Here is a 19,634-nt window from a genome sequence, read left to right on the forward strand (position 1 = left end):
TAATAAGATAAACACATTGTAAGATAAAAAATTGTAATCATTTTATTGTAATTTTATCATTAGTTTTTTTTACCAATTTATTTTGATTTATAAAATTTGATACCAAACATTGATATAATTCAAACATGTAATATGTGTATTATAAATATACACATACTACATGTTTATATATATATATATATATATATATATATATATATATGCATATCTAAATATATATTACAATTAAAACTCATAAATAATAATAATAATAAAATAAAATAATGAAAATAAAATAATGATAATAGTGATGTAATATTTGTAATCAATTTATAGTCAAATTATTTCACGTCTCATTAAAATAGGCAAAAATCCAGAATAATCAGATTTAGTGGTTATTTGAGTACAAATGTTCAGTTGGAGATTATCTTTAAATTCCATAAATGCAGGTAAACCACTAGATTCATTAGATTAATTCAAATTAAGTGAGATCTATTGCACGTCTTTGCATATAACGATACGCAGGAATTATAAACCTAGAATGTATGAACGTATGGTTAGATACGTTTTAAATAATGAATCTATAATGATCTATATGATCTCGCATAAATTCTCTTGAATCATTCATAAGCAAATGCCTTTTGTGTTAATTGATTCCTGTAAGAAAATCTAATGCAAACTGGTTCAGAACCCAAAATGTAGATTATTATGATAACAATGGGGCAATATTTTTACCTTGAATTAAATCAAGCAAACATTTTACTACAATAAACATATAATTAACTGACATTAATTGAGATTATGTTACAAAATCACTCGGTGAGGTTTGAAGCCGTTATAATCCTTGTGCTGTTCAATTCTAGTAAGTGTCATCCGATGATTTGTTACGAAAATGTATGGAGAAGAGATATAAATATACTATATTTAATAATATTGAGCTAAATTATTTACAAGCAATATTATGTTGTATCTTAAATGACGAAAGAGAAGCTGAAAGAATTATTAAAAAAACAAGTAGAATTTGATAAGAACAAAGGACTTTGTGGAGCTATATTTTTTAATGAAATGCACTTCTAATGAAAAACTCCATCGAAAGTTATTTTACTCGTTATTTGACTGATATGTCAAATATATTATTTTTTTAATTGCATGTGTGGCAGCGGGATATATTATCGCACTTTTATCACCGCCATATCTAAATGATTAATATGGTATAGTAAATTGCAATGTGAAAAACGCGCTTCTCGTGTCGAACAGCACCGTTATGCATTTAAGTACATTTGATGGAATGCATAATACAGATAAAATTAAATCGATAAATCGATGATTTAATGCGGCTCGGAAATATTTTAAATCGCAGCGAGATTATCTTTCATTAAAGACAACGAGCTGTTCTCTCACTGATTGTGAGCGGTAGCATATTAATTCTTGTTCACGTACGAAGATGTAAACCGGAAATGAAAACCTTTGAAATTCTGGGTCCGCAAAAATGCTACATTTATGAGAGAGCTTCAAGATTAATTTTATTAGATCCAATGGTAACCTTTCATTCCAAATTCTTATTAAATCGAGCAAAGAGAAAATGATTTTTATAACATTATTATAAAATCGAAAACTTTAATTGCACTGCACGAATAAATTTCTATTTAGGATTTATCGTTCTATGTATGCAATCATATTTACATAAGTTTGGGATCTCAGAAAATCGAATGTGGTCACGACGAGATTGGTCAATTTTTATAAATTCAATATTTATTATACCAATATGTAATGTACACATACAATACAATATAAACGTAGCTTTGGATTTCCGCGTCGATCAGAATCATAACAACAACGAGACAGCGGAATATGTTTTCGAAATTTCTGGCAAATTTCTTTCTATACGTTGCGACATACAAAACAGAAATTGTACTCGATTGCTAAAGTTATCATTTACCGACATTTGGCGGCTGTTATATATACAATCGCGCGCATTCGAAACATATCCGTTATCGATCATCCGTCCTATCGATCAATCAAATTTAAAAATATTTTATTTGACATTTTGTTTTATAATTGAAACAAATTGTATTAAAATAAATTATTAAATACGCACGTGATGAAAATTGATAATGAAGGAAAAATCAGCTTTTCGAAAGAATAGATTGATTATATCGATTAGACGGCCATGTAACAATGATTTTAACGAATGACATAACTCGTAAAAATTCGCATTCTAATTAGCAATCAGCTGCATTTACGGTAAAGTATTGCGGTTGAAAATTAAAACACAATTATGTACATACTACGCAAAAATTCATAGTGATATGGGAACTTCGTCAGTTGACTAAAAGAGATTAAGTTTTTTCTTATTGAAAACTAAATAAATAATTTAAAAAATGATGATAATGTATACAACAAAAGATGACAATGAAAGATTTTCTATACATTTTGATGAATTCTATATATTTCTCGCCAAAGCAAATCCCACTCGATCTTTTTCCATATCAAACTCGGTGTAGTAACGGCCCATAAATGGCGTGCCCAGAATCCATTCTACCTCTACATTACCGATACATTCAAATCGGTCGTGTTCCCAGAAGACGGTTATACATATACTTTCATCAAATGGATACTGAGCAGAATTAAATACACGATATAAACTTCTCTTATACATATTTAAATAATTTAAATAATTTTCTTATAACACTCACTCGAATGATGTAATCTTTAGCAGTAAGATCGAACGTCTTACCACCCAATTTAAACCTGATTGTAGGTAATTCCAAAATTCGATTGCAGTCCACCTTTAAATAAAAGATTATATCAGGTTAGTAATTAATCATATTTAATGAATATATTAAGTATTTTGGAAACAAGAATTAATGTCATTGTTCCTACAAGTTTATGTTTTAATTCGAATGTACCTAATATTTATTTTTGTATTGCTATTATCAATTTTTTATAATTTTTTTCATCAAAGGCTGCGTGCTTTGTGAAAAATATGATTACTTGAAAGATATCAGTTACTTACTCTTCCCTGTGTATTAGTTCCAATAAGATGATTAATATATAAAATATCAGTTTGTGGTCCCATTATTTGCCAAGCACTTGAATCAACGATAGCTTGGCAGCTTTTCTCGCACCAAATAAAATCATTCATGTCGATACTACAAAGCAATGACGTAAACAATTTGTTGAAACAATTGATTAATGTAATTTAAAAAATACCGTACCTCTCTAGGGTAAATTGCCAGTATCCCTTCTTAGTAACTGGAACATATGTAAAACCTCCTACGTAATAAGCAGGATCGGAACCACCGAATGTCAATTTACCACCGAAACTGACTGAAGCGTTTCTGAAAATTATATTTTTTATATCGTATATATGTGTGTGATAATTAAAATTAAGTTTATTTAATGTACAAATATAAATATTACTATAATTTAAAAAATTATAATACTATATGAATAATAAATTTAATTTATGTTAATATTAAAATAAATATAAACATATACAAATAGAGCTCTATGTACTTATATATATAAAATTCATATATATTAAAAATTTTCGTTTAAAGAGAGATATATGTTATTTATAGGTAAAGAAGATACGAACCTATGTATATAAAAACTGAAAATGCGTGATGACACTAAACCTTGTTCAATCATGTTGTCGAAGACAGACGTTATTCCACCGACAGATATACTGGAATAACTCAGGCCCAAGAGACCATCAAATTTTCGGTCAAGTATATTTACATATAAATTAAAATTATTTACGTTTGATACGTATACCACTTCTGCAAATGTTTGATTCTTTATATAGAGGTTGGCAACCTATGATAAAGTTGATATTAAAATAATACTACATCGTTATTGCCGCGCAAAAAAAAGAACATAATTACTTTAAAAATATTTAAACTATTCGTATGATCTCTTTTTTCTAATTAAATTCGATTGTTTATTTAATAATAACTTACATTCAGTGTATCAGTAAATAGGAATCCATGTATATTGTAATCAAAGTATCCCATTCCAATCTTAATACGATTTGATATATATGTGTAGGATCCCATACTATTATATCGACGATGTGCCAATGTGAAGCATAATCATTAATATCGAGAATTATTAGAAAGATTTTAAAAATATATATAGAGATATTGTCTTTATTAGTCTAAGTACACAATATTCTTTTGTAAATAATTGTATATGTTGTACACGTAAATGTATTTGTCGAATTAATTTATAAAGCATTTTTGTTTATCAATGCTTGTTTGCATCTTCAGAGAGTGAAGATAATAAATTATTTTAATTAATTTATACATTTCGAAACCGATTAAATAAAATTTATTTAATAAATGAAAAATAAAAACCTATATGTACAGGGTGTTTCATCAACATACAGCTCAATACGAGGTTGCCTGCTCATAGGAGCGCAAGAAAAATAATAAAAAAAAACTTAAACTTAATATAACTCTTAACATTATATTAATAATCCTCATATATATATAATTGCAATAATATTATAATATTATAATATTATAATATTATTGCAATTATACATGTAGATGAGGATTATTGATATATGTATAATATTAAATGTTAAATAATAATAATAATAATATTATAATATTATAACATTCTTTTAGATATATACTTTCAAATATTCATGTCATAAGTTCACTATTCTGTGCAATTTAATTTTTTCTTCTACAGCTTATTATGCGTTGATAGCGTGACAGCTAGTATGCTTCGTCGAAAATGTGCTTGTGTGATCTGTATTACTATTGCTGCATAACAGGTCTTGCGTTCTTATGAGCAGGCAACCCGTTGTATTGAGCTGTATGTTGACAAAACACCCTGTACATATATATATATATATATATATATATATATATATATATATAAACAAATTACTTACAACAAATAGGGATTGAGCAATTTTTGGAAAATACCCAAAGATTTGCAGAACTGGTGTCAAATACAACTTTAAATTTTTGCTGTGGAATTCCAATCAAAAGAGCGCCATAGTAATTCACGTTTCGGAAATTAGACAAAGCTATTGAAGGAAGATTATCCGCGGAATGCATTTTGTTCAATAAACTCCTTGAAATAACATAACAACATTCTGTAATATGTGTATTTAGGATATATATATATATATATATATATATATATATATATATTAGGATATATATATATATATATATATATATATATATATATATTAGGATATATATATATATATATATACAGGGTGAGGCATCTAAAACAGGCCACCTGAATAACTCCGTTGGTAAGCCGAATACAAAAAAATTGTTCAGACAAAAGTTGTATGGTTTCAAGGGGGACATATGATGGTGTCATTAGTTTAATCTTGAAGAGCCACCCGAAGGTCACGTGAAGGTCAGCTCCAACTTTTTAAATGGGACACCTTATATGCTTTTGCATATTCTTGTAGCTCATCTCAAGAGCTTTCCAAAACACTATAATTAAGTTAGTTTTCATTAAGTACTTTCCAAGTTATGAGGCTTGAAATCATTTTTTAATTTTACATAAACCGTAAAATATCTAGTAAACCATTCATTTTTCGATTATCTTACCTTCATACTTTTATGTACAAAATAATGAGAGGAATCAATTGGTGTAAAGAAAACACATAGTTGTTTCTAAGAAAAAATATGGAATTTGCAATTAACAATTCCATATTTTTTGTTAAAAACAACTGTATGTTTTCTTTACACCGATTGATTTCTCTCATTATTTTGTACATAAAAGTATTAAGGTAAAATAATCGAAAAATGAATATTTTACAAGATATTTTACGGTTTATGTAAAATTAAAAAATGATTTCAAGCCTCATAACTTGGAAAGTACTCAATGAAAACTAACATAATTGTAGTGTTTTGGAAAGCTCTTGAGATGAGCTACAAGAATATGCAAAAGCATATAAGGTGTCCCATTTAAAAAGTTGGAGCCTTCACGTGACCTTCGGGTGGCTCTTTAAGATTAAACTAATGACATATGATATACACTTGCAAATATATGTGTGTAAAATGAATATTCACATTTGATATGACTAACAAATATTTTCAGAACAAATATAAGTCATGAAAGTACATATAAATTTAAACGTCTCAGAAGTCAACCATATAACTTACATATTTACAATACAAGTACGTTATGCATTTAAATATAAATATATCAGAAATGTTTATTACTCATTGATTTTTCTAAATTGTATGAACTCATATATATCCCAAAGGTAATATTTAATTTGTATAATCCAGCATTAAATATAAGTATAATAATAGACATAACAAAATGGACATTGATGTTTAATTAACGATAATTTTGCAGTAACTGTATTAACTGTTAAAAATAGGATACAGAGAATGTCAATTAGACAAATAATACAAAGTAACACATTATACCTATAGTTGATCTGCTATCGCGTGAAAAAGTAGTTTACAATTAGATGTTTTTATGACCTCCAATCACGATTTATGTTAACGGTTCTCGTTTAAATAGAGATAAAGATGGACAAAAGCGAACGTTACGAAAAAACAATGAGTCACTTTTTTAAAAATGTATTATTATTTACTCGTTGACGAATAAATAAAAATATATGTTTTGATCAAAGAAATTTCCAATTCGTATTAAAGCATTAATTGCATTTGCATACGTTTAATCCAAGAAATCGGATGCGAGAAAAATGTCGAGCTTTATAATTTCGATATTTCTCATTCTCATATACAATATAATAAAATATATACCTGCACATTCGCGCGTCAGTCGTCATAAAAAGCACCGTCACTATTACAAGAAGGCGAAACATATTTCAGAATTTATTTACTGCTGAAGTCTCGATTCGTGAAAATTTTAACGACGACTTTCTTTCGACACTTTATGGCCAGATACACAGAAAAAGAAGTGTTGTCGCTTACCAACTCTCCCTTAGCACTGTTTGGTATTTGAGAGCGTTAAATATATATAATCGCGCGTGTCCCTCTGTTGAATATTTGAACAGGTACAGAACGCGCGAAACATTAAAAAAACCCAGACATGTTTCCGTCAATCAATTTAGTTTAAATATATCATATTTTGCTTCTATTTTACTTCTTAATGAAGAACATTTATTTATATAAATTTATGATTAATAATAAAAACAATTCTTTCGAAAGAATACAAACATTTATATCGACTAAACAGACAATCATGCAACACTAACTTTACAATAGATTATTTGAAAAACGTAATCTTTAATTGGTCAACATTTTTTATATAATTTCGTGCGAAAAAACTATATTTATATATATAATAATATAATTTATTTGATAAATTCTTGAGGTTTGTAAAGAGACGAGAACATACATAATCTTGAAATATATATTTGAATACTTATTATTTTCAGAAATTTTGCTATGAACCATTTGCTATATTAAACTTAGGAAAATATTAATATTAATATTTTCGCTCGAGATACTATACAAAACTTAAAAACTTATACTATACATGTCTTTCTTTTAGTACATATATTTCTATTGTACATATCTTTCGTCATATATCATGCAAATTTGAAAAAATGCAATCATATGAAATTTTAAAAGAAATAATGTATCTCTAAGGAAATATTTTTTTATTAAAAATGTGCGATTAATTTATCGAAATAAGATAACTTTCAATAATGGAAAGCATTATATTAAGATAATAATTTCAATTGCCTTATAAAAATCAACATATAATAAAATAACATATAACAAGATAAACACATTATACAATAAAAATGTGTCATTTTTTCATTGTATATTTATTATTAGTTCTTTGCACAAAATTAGTCTAGATTTAAAAAATTTGATAATATTGATATAATTCAAACGTATATAGCATATATATATAAACATATATTGTAATTAACATTCATAAATAATAATAACAATGTAATATTTATAATCAATTTGTAATCAAATTATTTCAGGTCTGACTGAAATAGAAATCAGCAACAATGCAGCATAACCAGATCTAGTGGATAGTGGTTATTTGTTACAATGTATATACAAAACTGTTCAGTTAAAAATCGTCTCTTTAGACTCCAGAAATATAGAGAAGTCATTGAAGCCATTAGGGCCATTTAAATTAAGTAAGATCTATTGCACTCCTTCGTACATAACGATACGCAAAAATAAACCTAGAACACAAGCATAAACCTAAAACGTACGACGATGGTTAGTTACGTTCTAAGTAATTGACCTACAATTCTGATCTCGTATAAATTTTCTCGAATCATTCATAAGCATATGCATAAACAAGTGAAAACAAATATCGAATTTTTCCAATCTCTAAACGCAATCAATTCCTATATTCCTGATCTACGCAAGTATTTGAGATAAAGACCGAGATATTTTCTTTTAATTGCATGAAAAAAAATACATTACCGCTCATTTATCGCCGCAATTTTTAACGACTAATATGATACAGTAAATCAGAAAAACGCGCTTGTTATGTCTTATAGCATCAAAATCGCAATTATGCATTTAAGAACACATAATACAGATAAAATCCAGCCGACAAATCGATAATCTAATGCGGTTTGGAAATATTTTATATTAAAGCAGGATTGTCTTAAAACGATAACAAGACATGTTTTCTCACCGAACAAAAGCATATTAATTCTTGTTCACGTACGAAGATGCAGAAAGTGAAACGGGAAACCTTTTGAAATTCTCTATCCGTAACAATGCTACATTTGCGAGAGAGTTTCAAGATTAATTTTACTAGATTCAGTGTAACCTTTCACATCAAATTCTTATTAAATCGAGCAATAAAATATGATTTTTGTAATATTATTATAAAATCGAAAACTTTAATTGCACTGCACGATTAACTTTCTATTTAAGATTTATCGTTCGAAGTATGCAATCATATTTACATAAGTTTGGAATCTCAGAAAATCGAATGCGATCACGATGAGATAGGTCAATATTTGTAAATTCAATATTTATTATACTGATATGTATTGTAAACATACAATAAAATGTGTAAACTTAATTTTGGATTTTTGCGTCGATCAGCATCACAGTCATCATGAGAAAACGGAACATGTTTTCGAAACTTCAAGTAAATTTCTTTCTGTACGTTACGACGTATAAAAAAAGAAATTGTACTCGATTACTAGAACTATCAACATTTGGCGACTGTTATATGTATGTACAATCGCGCGCATTCGAAACATATCCGTCCTATCGATCAATCAAATTTAAAAATATTTTATACAACATATTATGTTATAATTAAAGCAAATTGTATTCAAATAAATTATTAAATGTGTGATTAAGAATAATAATGAAGCAATCAGCATTTTGAAAAAATAGGTTGATTATATCGACTAGACGGCCATGCAACAATGAACTTAGCAAATGACACTGCTCGCAAAAATTCGCATTCTAATTAGCAATAAGCTCATATCAGTTACTTTCACGATAAGATATTACTGTTGAAGATTAAGGCACAATTATGTACATATTACGCAAAAACTCACATTGATATGGGAACTTTGTCAGTTGTAAATTAAAAGAGATTACATTTTTTTCTTACCGAAAACTAAACAAATAATTTAAAAAATAATGATAAAGTATACAATAAAAGGTGACAATGAAAGATTTTCTTTACATTTTGAAATTTTCTATACTTTCTTCTATACTTTCTATTCTTTACATTTTGAAATTTTCTATACTTTCTTCGCCAAAGCAAATCCCAATCGGTTTTTCTCCATATTAAACTCAGTGTAGTAACGGCCCATAAATGGCAATCCCAGAATCCATTTTACATCATGTTTAGATCTTGATTCATGAATCTTGATTTCGAGAAGACGGTTATACACATACTTTCATCATCTGGATGCTGAGCAGTATTAAATACACAATATAAACTTCTCTTATACATATTCGAATAATTTAAATAATTTTCATGAAGCACTCACCCGAATGATATAATCTCTATCGGTAAGATCGAACGCCTTACCATCCAAATTAAACGTGATTGTGGGCAAATGAAAAATTCTATTGCAATTCACCTTTAAATAAAAGATAAAATCAGGTTAGCAATTAATCATATTTAATGAATATATTAAATATTTCGAAAACAAGAATTAACGTTTCTGTTCCATAGAAATTAATTTAAGTTCATTTAAACATACCAAATATTTATTTTTTTAACGCTAAAATCAATTTTTTATAATTTATATTTTTTATCAAAGATTACGTGCTTTGTGAAAGATATAGTTACTTGAAAGATATCGTTTACTTACACTTCCATGTGTATTAATTTCAATAAGTCGATTAATAAGTGAAACATCCTTTTCTGGTCCAATTATTTTCCAAGTACTTGTGTCAACCATAGCTTGGCAGCTTTGCTCGCACCAAGTAAAATTATTTAGTCGGATACTACAAAACGATGACGTCAACAATTTGTCGAAACATGATTAATATATTTTAATAAATAACGCACTTATTAATGGTAAATTGCCAGAATCCTCTGCGAGTAACAGGAACATATCTAAAACTTCCTTCATAATAAACAGGATCGGAACCACCGAATATCAATTTACCACCGAAATCGGCTGAAGCGTTTCTGAAAATTATATTTTTTATATCGTATATATGTGTGTGATAATTAAAATTAAGTTTATTTAATGTGCAAATATAAATATTATTTTAATATATTAAAAAATCTTGTTTAGATAGGTATACGATGTTTATAGCTAGAGAAGATATGTACCTATTTAGATAAAAACTGAAAATGCGTGATGACACTAGTCCCTGTCGAATCATGTTGTTGAAGACAGGCGTTATTCCATCGACAGATATATCGGAATAACTCAGGCCCATGAAACCATCAAACCTTCGGTAAAGTATATTTACATAGAAATTAAATATATTTACGTATAATACGTTTACCACTTCTATAAATGTTTGCATCTTTACGTTGAGGTTGGCAACCTACGATAAATATGGTATTTTAATAATACATTGTCATTGCCGCGCAAAAAAAAACACTATTGCTAAAGAAATGTTTAAACTATCATTTTAGTTATAATTAAATGAAATTTAGTTATAATTAAATTGGAATCTTTGTATAATAATGACTTACATTCACTGCATCAGAAGATATGAATCCTGTTGCATTATAATCGTTGTATAACATATAAACATGAGTATTATTTGATATGTATGTGTAAGAATCCGTATTATCATATTGACTACGTACCGCTGTGAAGCATATTCGGTAAGATCGAAAATTAGCAATATTAAAAAAATTTTTAAAATATGCACAGACATATTATCTTATTAATCTGTATTAAATATACAACATTCTTTTGTAAATGATTGTATATGTCCTACATGTACACGTATTTGTCAAATTATTTCATAAATCATCTTTGTTTATCAATGTTTATTTGTATTCTCAGCGAAAGAATGTAATAAATTATTTAAATGAATTTATACATTTCCAAATTACAAAGATTACTAGTGTAATATTTACACTATAATATGATAAATATTACTATAAAATTAAAGTAAATATGTATCTGTATAATATTTAATTTTTAAATCCCAAGATTATACTTCAAAAATTTATTATTGTAAAAAGAATATGTATATATATATATATATATATATATATATATATATGCGGATTTAAAAAATTGAAGTTTAAACTTATCTAAGAACGATATTGATGAAATGAAATTTATTTAATAAATTAAAAGTAAAAGCATATACATATACATATATATAAACGATTTACTTACAAACAAGAGGATTTGAGGACTTTTTGGAAAATATCCAAAGATATGGGGAACTAGTATCAAATACAACTTTAAAGTTTTGCGGTGGAGTTCCAATTTTAATAGCGCCATAGTAAGCTATATTTTTGAAATTGGTCAAACGTATCGAAGGAAAAATAACATCTGAAGGAACTTTTTGCAATAAGGGGTTAGTTATTCCCCACCAATTCCAGAGAAGTGTCCTTGAAATAACATAAAGAACATTCTGGGAATGCAGATATATTTGATGACCTCTAAAGAAATTTATATTAATGGTTGTCGTTTAAATAAGGATAAAAGCAAGATGAACAAAAGCGAACGTTACGAAAGTACAATGAGACATTTTTTCAAAAATATTCGTATTTGATTTACTCTTTGACAAATAAATAAAAACATATATTTTGACCAAAGAAATTTCATCCAATATGTATAGAAGAATTAATTGCATTTGCTCAAGTTACGCATTTAATCCAAGAAATCGGATACGAGAAAGATTCGATGTTTATAATTTCGATATTTATTATTCCAATATAAACTAAAATATATACGGATATATATATTGGGCGTCAGTCGTCATAAAGAGCACCGTCACCACCATGAGAAGACGAAACATATTTCAGAATTTATTTATTGCTGAAATCTCGATTCGTGAAAATTTCAACGACGTTTTTCTTTCGACACTTTATGACCAGATGCACAGAAAAATAAAGTGTGTCGGTTACTAACTCTCCCTTAGCACTGTATCGGTATACGATGACGTTATATATATATATATATATATATATATATATATATATATATATATATACGATCGCGCGTGTCCCTCTGTTGAATGCTTGAACAGATGAAGAACGCGCGAAATATTCGAAAATTCTTGATGGATTTCCATCGATAAATTTAATTTAAATATATCATATTTTGCATGATCGCGTATTCTTAATTAAGAACGTTTATTTATATAAATTTATGATTAATAATAGAAACAATTCTTTCGAAAGAATACATTTATAATGACTAAATAGGCAATCATGCAACATTAACTTTACAATAGAAAGTTTGAAAAAAGCTGTTTTTAATTAACCGACATTTTTTTATATAATTTCGTGCGGAAAAACCATATTTATGTAATTATAAATCATTTTTTTTTATGAATTCTTGAGATTTTTAAGAGGACAAGAAAATATCTTATATATGCTACATAATCTTGAAATATATATTTAAGTATTCACTAATTTCAGAAATTTTGCTATAAACAATTTATTATGTTAAATTTAAATAGGATAATATTAATATGAATATTTTAACTTAAGAGACTGCACAAAACTTAAAAACCTATACTATATATGTCTTACTTTTAGTATATACATTTCTACTATACGATTCTTTTAGCATATATTATGTAAATTTGATAAAATGTAACAATATGAAATTTTGTAAGGCAAATAATAAATCTCTAATAAGGAAATACTTCTTTATTAAAAAATGTGTCATTAATTTATCGAAATAAGATAACTTTCAATAATGATGCTAACTTCAATTACATTATAAAAATTAATGTATAAAAAGATAATATTAACGTATAATAAGATAACATATAATAAAATAAACACATACAATTAAAAATGTGTCATTTCTTCATTGTAATTTTATTATTAGTTCCTTGCTCTAAATTCGTCCTGATTTAAAAAATTTGATAATACTGGTATAATTCAAACATATATAGCATGCATATATAAACATATATTGTAATTAACATTCATAAATAATAATAAAGATGTAATATTTATAATCAATTTGTAATCAGATTATTTCATGTTTGACTGAAACACGCATCAGCGATAATCCGGAATAACCAGATCTGATGGATAATTCTTATTTGTTACAACATATTTACAAAACTGTTCAGTTGAAAATCATCTTTTTAGACTCCAGAAATGTAGAGAAATTATTAGATCCATTCAAATTAAACGATTTATTGTACTTCTTCGTACATAACGATACGCAAGAGTCATAAATCTAGAACGTACGATGATACTTATGTTTTAAATAATCGCTTTACAATTATGATCTCGTATAAATCTTGTTGAATCATTCATAAGCAAATGCAAAAGCGAATAAACAAAACAAATATCGATTTTTCCAATCTCTAAACGCAATCAATTTCTGTATTCATGACTCAAGTATTTGAGAAAAAGTAACCGAGATATTATTTTTAATTGCATAAAAAAAAACGATACATTATCGGGATACATTATCGTTCAATTGTCACTTTAACGATTAATATGATATAGTAAACCAAAAAAACGCGCTTGTCGTATCTAACAGAATCAAAATTGCAATTATACATTTAAGAACACATGGTGCATAAAGACAGATAAAATCAGGTCGAGAAGTCGAGGATCGAGAATATTTTAGATCCCAGAGATTATTTTAAAGCAATAACAAGCTGTTTTCTCTCTGAAGGGAAGCATATTAATTCTTCTTCATGTACGAAGATGTAGGGAAAACCTTTGAAATTCTCGGTCCATAAAAATGCTACATTTACGAGAGAGCTTCAAGATTAATTTTACTAGATCCAGTGTAACTTTTCACATCCAATTCTTATTAAATCGAGCATTGACAAAATGATTTTTACAACATTATTATAAAATTGAAAACTCTTATTGCACTGCACGAATAACTTTCTATTTAGGATTTATCGTTCTATGTATGCAACCACATTTACATAAGTTTTGGATCTCAGAAAATCGAATGTAATCACGACGAGATAGGTCAATTTTTATAAATTCAATATTTATTATACTGAAATGTAACGTAAACTTACAATACAATGTATGAACTTAGTTTCGGATTTCTGCGTCAGTCAGCATCACAGTCATCACGAGAAAGCGGAACATGTTTTCGAAATTTCCAGTAAATTTCTTTCTGTATTACGACAGTAAATTTCTTTCTGTATTACGACATACAAAAAAAATTGTACTTATCTACTAGAGCTATCATTTATCGACATTTGGCGGCTGTTACATATACAATCGCTCACATTCGAAACATATCCGTGTTATCGATCCGGCCTATCGATCAATTAAATTTAGAAATATTTTATTTAATAGTTTGTTTTATAATTAAAACAAATTGTATTAAAATAAATCATTAAATGTGCGCATGATTAAGAATGATAATGAAGGAGAAATCAATTTCTTGAAAGAATAGATTGATTATGTCGATTAGACGGCCATGCAACAATGATCTTAGCGAATGCCATTACTCGCAAAAATTCGCATTCTATGTAACTATAAGCCCATATCAGTTGCTTTCACGATAAAGTATTGCTGTTGATAACTAAGGAACAGTTATGTAGGTATTACGCAAAAATTCACATTGATAATCTGCGAAATTTGTCGATTGGCGATTAAAAAATTAAATTTTGTTCTTATCAAAAATTAAACAAATAATTTAAAAAATGATGATAAAGTATACAATAAAAGGTAACAATGAAAGATTTTCTATACATTTTGATGGATTCTATACATTTTTCGCCAAAGCAAATCCCACTCGTTTTTTCTCCATGTCAAACTCGGTGTAGTAGCGGCCAATAAATGGCATTCCCAGAATCCATTTTGTTTCACTATCATATGTTTCACTATCGTGTTTCCAGAAGACGGTTATACATATACTTTCATCATATGGATGCTGAGCAGTATTAAATACACAATATAAACCTTTTTTATACATATTTAAATGAATACAATATTTTTCTTATAGCACTCACCCGAATGATATAATCTTTTCCGGTAAGATCGAACGTCTTACCACCCAAATTAAACCTGACTGTAGGCAATTGAAAAATTCGATCGCAGTCCACCTTTAAATAAAACATAATATCAAGTTAATAATTAATCATATTTCATGAATATATTAAGTATAAGTTGAATCCCGCGCAACCATGTCACGCTCACAGGCAACTAGGATGTTAACCACAATGAGCGCCCTTATCTCATTTTTCTTTAGGCCAATGGGAAACTCCCTTGCTCTTGTATTACTAACACTCTCATGGACGTAAGAAATACTGAACAGAGTGTATTGCTGTGGTGATGAAGCTCAAAGGGTGAGGGGAAAGAAATGTCTACTGCAACGGAATATGAGGCATGTAAGACGGACGCATGGCGACGGAAATTAATTTCACGAAGTGTGATATTTTTGAATTTTTTAATATTCAGAAATGATTCGAAATAACACAGCGATTTCGAATGATAGATGATTTCACGGAATCTCTCATATTTTATTCGATTTACGTCCGTGCGACGTGAAAATAGACGCTAAATCTGAAAGATTGCCGCGACAATAAATTCCTCAGGTTTTATACCCCTCGTCTAAAAGAGAACTTTATGGTCTGTCCTGTATTTTTTACGTCCATGAACGCTCTCTTCTTATTGCATTCCTCTGTTCATCTGAGAAACGCTGACACGTTGACTAATATACATCTTATTACAACTTTGTATCAAATATCATAGAATATATTTGCTTATATTTAACTCCGTGTTCCACTGTTGCTTTTTTTCCATAACATTTCAGAACTGACATTGTTCCAAAGAAGCTTATGTTTTATTTGAACATACCTAATATTTATTTCTTTATCTTTTTTATTAACTTTTTATAATTTATTTTTCTATCAAAGACTACGTGCTTTGTGAAAGATATAATTACTTGAAAGATATCGTTTACTTACACTTCTCTGTGAATTAATTTTAATAACTTTATTAATAAGTGAAACATCCCTTTCTGGTCCAATTATTTTCCAAGTACTTGTGTCAACAATAGCTTGGCAGCCTTGCCCGCTCCAGGTTAAACCATTTATTTGGATACTACAAAACGGTGATATTAACAATTTATTGAAAACAATTAATGTAATTTAAAAAATAACGAACCTATCAATAGCAAATTGCCATCCTTTGTTAGTAATAGGAATATATGTAATATCCCCTTCGTAATAAGCAGGATCGGAACCACCGAATATCAATTTACCACCTAAATAGGCTGAAGCATTTCTGCAAATTATGATTTTTATATTGCAATATGTATGAGTGTGATAATTAAAATTAAATTTATTTAATGTGCAAATATAAATATTATTTTAATTTAAATAATTATAATATTATATATAAATAACAAATTTAATTTATGTTAATATTAAAATAAATATATATATATATATATATAATATTCATATTTATTAAAAAAGCTGATTTAGAGAGACATGAAATGTTTGGAAGTAGAGAAGATGTGTACCTATTTAGATAAAAACTGAAAATGCGTGATGACACTAAACCTTGTTCAATCATGTTGTCGAAGACAGTCGTTATTGCATTCTCAGATATATTGGAATAACTCAGGCCCATGAGACCATCAAATTTTTCGTCAAGTATATTTAAATAGAAATTAAATATTTTCAAGTTTAAGTTTACCATTTCTACAAAGGTTTGATTCTTTACGTTGAGGTTGGCAACCTACGATAAAGTTGATATTCAAATAATATATTGCCGCGCAGAAAAAGGAACACAATTGCTTAAGAAATGTTTAAAATATGATTACAGTTATAACTAAATTGGTTTGATTATTTAATAATGACTTACATTCACCATATCATTAGATAGGAATCCATGTATACTGTAATGGATGTATTCTATGTCAATCTTAGTATTATTTGGTATATATGAGTCGGAAAATGTATTATCATATCGAGAACGTGCCACTGTAAAGCATATTCAGTAATATCGGAAATTAGCAATATTATAAAGATTTTTAAAATATGCATAAACATATTATCTTATTAATCTATATTAAATATACAACATTCTTTTGTAAATAATTGTATATGTCGTATGTGTACTTGTCGAATTAATTCGTAAATCATCTTTGTTTATCAATGTATGTTTGTATCTTCAGAGAGACAATATGATAAATTATTTAAATTATTTTTGACATTTTTTATTTAAATTTATTACAATTAGTTATAAAGGGCTTGTAGAGCGAGAAAATAAGGTAACCTTTATTTTGATCTTTTCTGTATTATTGTAATGTCACCGTCGACATAAACTTATTTGGATGTACATTATGACATAATTAAACTTTTATAATATACTTATTTTCTCGCTCTACAAGCCCTTTATAACTAATTGTAATTTTGTATAAGTAGAGCCTCGATTACTTTTATTTAAATTTATTATTTATTAATTAAATTATTTTTGATATTTCCACACTGCGAAAAATGTCCGATGAAATCCGATGTAAATGTAAGGAACGGATATTATCCGATTATTAACCGATGACTTTAATTGCAAAAAAAAGAAACCTATCAGATATCCAATCAGAAAATATCAATCGATGGGATATCTGATCAGAAAGTTCAAAAGTCGGAACTTTCCAAACAGATATCTGATTAAAGTGATCGGTATAATATCCATTCGTTACCTTTTCATCGGATTTCATCAGACATTTTTGTGCAAATTCCAAAGTTTGCTATTGTAATATTTACACTATCATATTAAATATTATTATAAAATTAAAGTAAATATGTATCTGTATAATATTTATCTTTTTAAGTCCCAAGATTATACTTGAAAAATATAATTGTAGATAGAATATATATGTATTCGCGGATTTAAGAAATTGAAGTTTAAGATTATCTAAAGAACGATAATGATGAAATAAAATTTATTTAATAAATTAAAAGTAAATGCATATAATATCTAAATATATATATATATATATATATATATATATAAACAATTTACTTACAACCAACTGTGCATTTTTTGGAAAATATCCAAAGATATGAGGAACTAGTATCAAATACAACTTTAAATTCTTGCTGTGGAGTTCCAATTCCAATAGAGCCATAATAATATACATTTTTGAAATTGGTCAAATGTACTGAAGGAAAATTATTATCTGAAGGAAGTTTTTGCAATTTGGAGTCAGTTATTCCTCGCCAACTCCAGAAAAATTCTCTTGAAATAACATAAAGAACATTCGGTGAATGCAAACATATTTGATGATCTCAAAGAGATTTATATTAACGGTCATAGTTTAAATAGGGATAAAAGCAAGATGGACAAAAGCAAACGTTACGAAAGAACAATGAATCACTCTATCAAAAATATTCTTATCTTATTTACTTTTTGACTAATAAATAAGAACATATATTTTGACCAAAGAAATTTTATCCAATTTGTATTGAAGTATTAATTGCATTCGCTCAAGTTACGCGTTTAATCCAAAAAATCGGATACGAAAAAGATTCGATCTTTATAATTTCGATATTTATTATGCCAATATAAAATATATATAATAAAATATATACGGAAATTGCGTGTCAGTCTTCATAAAGAGCACCGTCACCACCACAAGAAGGCGAAACATATTTCAGAATTTATTTACTGCTGAAGTCTCGATTCGTGAAAATTTCAACGACGACTTTCTTTCGACACTTTATGACTTGATATGCAGAAAAACAAAATGTTGTCGTTTACTATCTCTTCATTAGCACTGTATTGGTATTCAATAGCGTTATGTATATATATGATCATGCGTGTCCCTCTGTTGAATGCTTGAGCAGGTAGAGAAAGCGCGAAACATTCGAAAAATCCTGATAGATTTCCATCGATCAATTTAATTTAAATATACCATATTTTACATGAACGTGTATTTTTAATGCAGAACGTTTATTTACATAAATTCATGATTAATAATAAAAACAATTCTTTCGAAAGAATACATTTATGTCGTCGAAACAGACAATCGTGCAACATTAATTTTACAATAGATAATTTGTAAAAAGTAGCAT

At 27.5% G+C, this 19,634-nt stretch overlaps 1 protein-coding gene across 1 annotated transcript; it reads right to left on the reverse strand.

Annotated features, from left to right (window-relative positions):
• Positions 1 to 1,756: 1,756 nt before the first annotated feature.
• LOC105255115 lies at positions 1,757 to 19,320 on the reverse strand. The gene is made up of 21 exons (XM_025409276.1): positions 19,152 to 19,320; positions 18,587 to 18,798; positions 17,422 to 17,540; positions 17,078 to 17,295; positions 16,717 to 16,836; positions 16,518 to 16,653; positions 15,561 to 15,653; positions 15,320 to 15,481; positions 11,777 to 12,017; positions 11,116 to 11,234; positions 10,744 to 10,964; positions 10,474 to 10,596; positions 10,274 to 10,409; positions 9,947 to 10,039; positions 9,794 to 9,867; positions 3,945 to 4,041; positions 3,581 to 3,801; positions 3,198 to 3,320; positions 2,996 to 3,131; positions 2,676 to 2,768; positions 1,757 to 2,596 (listed from the first exon to the last, which is right to left on the reverse strand). Exons 1-21 carry the CDS (start codon positions 19,208 to 19,210, stop codon positions 2,423 to 2,425), a joined length of 2,970 nt encoding a protein of 989 aa, XP_025265061.1. The 5' UTR covers positions 19,211 to 19,320; the 3' UTR covers positions 1,757 to 2,422.
• Between the last annotated feature and the right edge of the window lie 314 nt (positions 19,321 to 19,634).

The sequence above is a fragment of the Camponotus floridanus genome, unplaced genomic scaffold (genome assembly GCF_003227725.1).
Source record: "Camponotus floridanus strain SB8 unplaced genomic scaffold, Cflo_v7.5 scaffold250, whole genome shotgun sequence".
Lineage (NCBI taxonomy): Eukaryota > Metazoa > Arthropoda > Insecta > Hymenoptera > Formicidae > Camponotus > Camponotus floridanus.